At 37.6% G+C, this 6,458-nt stretch overlaps 1 protein-coding gene across 2 annotated transcripts; it reads left to right on the forward strand.

Moving 5' to 3' along the window:
- The first annotated feature begins 246 nt into the window (after positions 1 to 246).
- Positions 247 to 6,143, forward strand: LOC124405509 (broad-complex core protein isoforms 1/2/3/4/5-like). Of its 2 annotated transcripts, XM_046880452.1 has the most exons (7): positions 247 to 600; positions 757 to 943; positions 1,040 to 1,222; positions 1,736 to 1,997; positions 4,578 to 4,955; positions 5,034 to 5,317; positions 5,668 to 6,143. In XM_046880452.1, the coding sequence occupies exons 2-7, from the start codon at positions 758 to 760 to the stop codon at positions 5,677 to 5,679; spliced, it is 1,305 nt and encodes a 434-aa protein (XP_046736408.1). In that variant the 5' UTR covers positions 247 to 600; position 757; the 3' UTR covers positions 5,680 to 6,143. The 2 variants fall into 2 exon arrangements, with proteins under 2 accessions (XP_046736408.1, XP_046736409.1); XM_046880453.1 differs by lacking the exons at positions 4,578 to 4,955; positions 5,034 to 5,317; positions 5,668 to 6,143 and adding an exon at positions 2,961 to 4,412.
- Positions 6,144 to 6,458: the final 315 nt, after the last annotated feature.

Genomic DNA, 6,458 nt, shown 5'->3' on the forward strand with positions numbered 1-6,458 from the left:
TATACGCGATGAGTGATGGTAGCGTCGGTTCCTGTCGCCTTCACATACCGACCGTTTGCTGACTTGAGTCGCGCTCTCGTCCATTTCCCATAAGGCTGGCAGTCTTTAGATATCTTCAGCCAATGACAGAATTAACGGTATCAGTGTCTATGGCTCAAGAAGGAGGCATCATTCGACTACGCATTAGTGCGAAAAACCGCCATTCCAATGACAGCAGCAGCACCGTTCAGCGAGCGAGTGGCGGCGTACCTGCTGCTCTACTTTTACGGAACTCCGTTGAAACGTTCCATGGCGTCATAGTCGTTCAAGTCGTGAGAAATGTGACATTTAGGATCACCAGAAGATAATCGGAAAGTTTTTGAGCGTGATTCAAAAGTGTTGTGAACGAAAAGATTTATGTGACAAATATTCCGGTGCCAAACGGGTCTCGGCAAAGCTTTGACGAACGTCCAAACTAACTCCGCTGCGCGGACAGAGTGAACTGCTCGAATAACAAGCTGTTATGACAGAAGGCGATCTCTTTTGATTTGGCCTAATTTGTATTTGTTTCATCTGATTTATCGACTTTCTCCCAAGAAATACTCGCTCGTAAACAACGAGGTAAGCCGCCAACAATCAAAGTCTTCGCCATAACCCCATTCTTGTGCTTATCAAAATGATCAGTTATTCTCCCCGCATTTTTTACAAACATTTCATGGAACTTTGGTTAAGTAACACATGAATCAAATTTTTATTGTTTCTTTCTTCCGTGTCCAGAATGGGCAGCAATCATCTCTACAGCCTATCGTGGGGTGAGTTCGGTAGCTCTTTGGCATCGGCGGCCCAGTTATTACGAGGTCACGGCGAGCTTGTTGACGTCACTTTAGCTGCAGGTGGACGAAGCTTCGCTGCTCATAAAATTGTACTCTGTGCCGCCAGTCCCTTTCTCCTTGATTTGCTTAAGGTGAGACAACTTACGATTGCTGAATTACACTTGTTGCTATGATAATCTAGAACAATGCTCGTCAGTTATATTTTCCATCTTTTTAATCATTTTCAGAGCACTCCGTGTCAACATCCAGTCATAATGCTTGCTGGAATTGGAGCCGATGACTTGGAGTCTCTATTAGAATTTGTATACAGAGGTGAAATCAGCGTCGAACCCTCTCAACTTCCGTCTCTTCTTCAGGCGGCTCACTGTCTAAATATTCATGGACTAACACCACCCACTGTCCTCACCGAAGTAAGTTTAGTGTGCTAATCAGTTCTGAAGAATCAAATTTTTTAGAGTTTTTACAAGTTTGGATATCTCAGAGCATTCGAAGTCTATTTGAAAAAAATTGAATTTTGATCCGCAAAATTTAAGGAATTTCAAAGATACGGAAACCACAATTTTTTTTGCACTTCAAGTCCGATTTATGTGTCCTTTTCTGTCTACATCCCTTACTCAGAGTGACAGCTTCTGTGACAGTGCAAAAAAGACTCCAAGCAGTACAAAAAAAAATTATAAACGATACTTTTGTCATATAAAGTTTGGTGTACACCATGCAGGAAAACTCTCTTTACGCCTTACATCCTTGCAATATTTGTCTTCGCATTTACCATTGACTCGTATTACAAACTTATGCTCAGGGTCAAAAGACCCATTTTTCCTCCTTGACATACAATCTGTGATGAGCAATTTTGTCTAAAATTGTAATCACTTTCCAATTTCAATTTGTATATTTTGACTATTCCTCTTACCTTTTTCTTCTAGAATGGCGAGGAAATTCCTCTGTCAGCTATCCCAGCAGCCAGTGAGGCCTTGGCTCGTGATGTTATCAACTCCTACCTACCGCTGAGGCGGAGAAAAAGACGAACGAAATCGTCTTCTTCGTCGTGCAAGTGGCCTAGGACTGAAGACAATCACGACACTGAAAACAGACCGCTCGAAGGACACAATCAGGATAGCAGAACGACTATGGAATATGAACGTAGTAAACATGACGAGAGTGGCGGCAACCATGGTGATGAGACAGGTAAAATTTATTATTAGTACTTTTCTATACCTGTTTTATTCCTTTATTAAAATAAATTTCTTTAGTGATGGAATAACTGTTACTTGTGTTCTGTGTCCGATGAATCTGTCAATGTTATTATGAAATCTGTGAATTTGTAAATGGTTACTTAAGGCTCTAAGAGATTTATTCACTAGAATTGTCGCTTGCGAAACGGACACAAGCACAACCATCAATTGGGTTGAACTGCTTTTTAATTGGATAAAAATACAATTTTTTTGATGAGCGAAATTCTATCAACAACAATGTTGTAAACTATGCGTAGCATTGTTTCAAGGCTGTTGACTGTTCCTATTTTTGTTTCTTCGAGATCTGCAGTTATATTCATACAATAAAATTTGCACTATTTCTAATATGATATGGATAAATACTGTGTAGTATACAAGTATTCAGTTTTAGGATATCAAGATATTTGTCTTTTACCACGGTTCTTTCAATCAAACATGTCATTCGTTTTCCATATTTCAATGGATAACGCTTCGAGCACGGATTTAAAAAAATCATGACAAGTGCAACAGTTGAAATGGATCAGGTAATAGATATGGAATTTTGACTGATATACTTATTATTCTTTTTCAAACGTTTACTTTGAACAGATACTTCTTGTCGTTTTTGCAAATATGAAGTAATTAGTAAGAGGTGGTTTTTAACAGCATAGCCAAAATAAAAAAACCTAAAATAAAACTTGTCATGCAAACCAATATCTCGAAAATCTCCAAATCTTGTTGCTTTTGCTACACAGTACTCGAATAAACCTGAAGAAAGGTGCAGTTTCGATTTTATTGATGAACTTATCTCTAGCTCTTCAGACTAATGAAATATAGTAACATATCAGCCAGCTAGTCACATTCAATGAATTCACTGTAATGCTGTAAAGGTCAGTTCAGCCCTGAATGGTAACATTGTGTTTGTGTCTGTCAACAGTTAACGATCGTTCGGAATATTCTAACCATCATGGGTCTCGTTCACCTCAACCGCATCATTCGACGCCTATATCCTGTGAAGATTCTCAAGGGACAGCAAACCAAGATCTGCCGGATTCTGAGCCACACCTTCACACCTTGATGCCGATGCAGCAGTACTCGCCGTTGCACATACCGTCTTTTCCAAACTCTTTAAATATCGGCTTACCTCCTAGCGTACCGATTCCAATCAACTCCTCAACCTCTGGTTGTACTTCTGTGAATGCCATGATGCTTGGAGCCTCAAAAATACGAGGTGCATCAGATTGCCCGGGTGTTTGTCCTTTGTGCGGAGCAACGTTGCGCCAAGCCAGAAATTTACGACGACACCTACTTTCATCGTGCAAATACCGTTTTAATGCCAATTCTAGCCAGCACAGCTCCTCCGATCCAATGATTATTGAGATTAAACCCGAGGTTGAGATCCCTGGTTACACTGGGCAGTCCGTCAACTACGGAACTGATAGTGGAAGCAGTGGTTGCGAACAAATTGAGTGCAAACCGAGCCCTTTACCATCTTCATCGCCACATGGTTCTCTTGTATCCCCGCATGGATCAAACATGGTTTCACCACGAAGTAATATTTCATCGCCAACGATCGCTAGATGAAAAAGAAGTTAGCGATTAAAGCGAAAGCGAATCAAAGCGTACAGCAGAGACTAAACTTGTTTAATTATAATAAAATATTACTGTTTTATATCATTATTAAATTCGGTACTTACTGAAAAAATGGGGCTCAGAGTTAACAACTCTTATTGTTGATCAAATTCTTCCATTTAATTTCGACCACATGACATATTAATATTAGTAATTAGTTTTTAGAATAATATTTAGAGTGAGCTTTAGTTTTTAAATACTGCCCAATCGTAATACAATCCTGCACTGATTCCAAATTGTATAAACGGTAACGGGGCTATAATTTTTGAATCTTTTTTTTAAAACTTGCTTACCGTAAGAGATATATTTTAATACTCATTTCTGATTTGTTCATTCGCATGTAGTTGATTCTAAGTGACTTCCATCTCGAAATTCTACATGGCTGCTGATTATTGGGGAGTAAATATTATTATTTTTTTTTCTTGCAATCATTGATTTATTTAAATATTTCTATTTTTTACTTGAGTTTACAATCCTTTGCTAGAATTAGGTACTATTTTTCTCACGCATTTCATTGATCTCCAAATTTGTCATTCAATATAATGAAACAATTAATGAGCTCAACGATCATAAATAGAAGGGAAACAGTAATTAAATACATATTTGTATTTATATAATGATTTGTGTCTTCGAAGAAAATACAGACGGATATTACTCTATAGGATACGAGAGCAATTTTAAGAAATGTACATTGTATTGCTAATCTCATAAAAATTTGTAAATAAAATTCCTATGAACATGAAACAACGACGAGTAAGTAATTTAATTCAGTATTTAATTCTCAGAACAGTCATAAATTTTTTCTATGAAAGTCTGCAGATGCCTGATGCAGGTACAATGCATCTCGAAGAAATATATTGAACGAAAAGAGCGAAGGCAAAAATACTCTATGTCAACTATTGGTCAATCTTTTCCATTACAGGAGATGGAAATTCAAAAGCCAGGAGTATGTCCGATCAGCCAGCGACTTGCCCATTGTGTGGGGCAATCTTACGTCAATCGAGAAATTTAAGAAGACACTTGGAGCTACTTCATTTTGGAAATGGTAAACCAAGCAAAGGCAGTGTTCGTGTTAAGCACAGAAAGAACGAGCGTACCGACGATCTGCATCGTGCGTCACAAATACTGCTAAACAATCGAGAAGCTCATGCGACGGCTGCAGATTTATCGAGTATGACATCTTCGAGAGATCATCCTAACATGAGATTAACTGAAAGTTCTGACATGCAAACTGTCACTCCGTTATCGATGGTTTCTTCCACTGCCAGTGTTTCCAGTGTTTCAAATTTAAGCCTACCAGGTGAGTGGCAAGCTGCGGGTAAGTTGACAGTGTCGAATTTTCAATTTCAATTGAATTTTTGCTTTCTCACTCATTTAGGAAACATAATGGTTCCGGGAAGTATCGCAGGATCTGGAGAACAACCCTGCCTTTCTGGAAGCATACCTGTAAGTTCTTGCGCCGGCCCAATGGGTCCCCCCAACAACAGCATATACTCTTCTGATGGTACGGCCGGCATGTTGAGTTGTCTGCTTCCACCGCTACCTTCGTTGCCATCGTTGCCTTCTTCCCACGATGTTTTCCGGCATGGAGAAATGTTGCGAGCAGGCGTTACGTATTACGATACTTCAAGGCAACAATCTAGACACATTCATCGAGCTGACGTAACGTAAAATCCTTGCTATTCATTTTAGAAATTACAAAGAAAGCGTGTAATTATTGAAGATTATTGAAACTATTGTTATACCATATTTTGGGCGGGATAAAAATAGATTTAGCATATATAAACGACGAATTGTTCATTGGATTTTCTAAATGATGGCAACCAGACTTTTTTTCTGTCTTATACTAGTAACAACACTATTCAAGCAATCTTTTAGTCTTAGAGCTTTTATGTTATATGGGTAAAATCATAGCTTGAAGTAGAGAACTGTATTTGTAGAGCATCTTTTACTTCGTTTCAATGCTTAATTAGTGAATATAAATTAATGATAACTTTCTCGAGCTCGTATAGATACTATGGTAATGTTGCTTGATACGGGGTTTAAGAACATTCAACAGGAATTTGAATAGGCTTATGGTAAATAATTTACACAACGTCCAGGTATGGAAAATAAACTAGACAAGATGAATATTAAGAGAACTAGATATATTGTCTTTAAATTTTTCACACTAAAAATTTGTTGATGGGCATACGAGATGGTTGGAGCAGCCACTTTATTTCTACGTAAAATGATCGAAAAACAACTTGCACTTTCCCGAGTTCAATTATTATTTACTGCTTTTGATATAAGGTTTTTTTTTTTAAGCAAATACTAAGTACGAAACTTCAAATAATCATGCTATTATTTTTACATGTTAGATATCACATTTTTCAAAGTATTCGTCAAATCATGTGAATTGTTGTTATTTAGCGGGAGTCTGAAAACGGAAATACCATTGCGTTAATCGTGGCTGAATGATACTTATGCGTATTCAATATAATGATGAAATCCCACAATCTATGCAGTTACTATTACATTACACGAATCGTGACTAACTCATTGCTTTAAGAGAGTGATGTGTTATCTACAAATCATTGTATATTTGATTAAATTAGAAAACCGTTGTAAGGAATGAAAAATTACATTCAATAATCTAATAATTAAGGATAATACAGGGAGGGACGGAAGTGAAATGTACTTGTAATGATAAATCATGGAGGAACGATATGCTTATGGAACATAATTTGAGGTATTTTACTGTTTCACTAGATTAATTGCATTTTAGAAATTACAGTAGAACAGTTCATCTGTGTTCACCGTT

The sequence above is a fragment of the Diprion similis genome, chromosome 4 (assembly GCF_021155765.1).
Source record: "Diprion similis isolate iyDipSimi1 chromosome 4, iyDipSimi1.1, whole genome shotgun sequence".
NCBI lineage: Eukaryota > Metazoa > Arthropoda > Insecta > Hymenoptera > Diprionidae > Diprion > Diprion similis.

Coding starts and splice junctions, on each gene's coding strand:
- LOC124405509 (XM_046880452.1), top strand. CDS start 758: ATGGGCAGCAATCATCTCTACAGCCTATCGTGGGGTGAGTTCGGTAGC. Junction 944..1,039: donor TTCTCCTTGATTTGCTTAAG/GTGAGACAACTT, acceptor AATCATTTTCAG/AGCACTCCGTGTCAACATCC. Junction 1,998..4,577: donor CAACCATGGTGATGAGACAG/GTAAAATTTATT, acceptor TTTCCATTACAG/GAGATGGAAATTCAAAAGCC.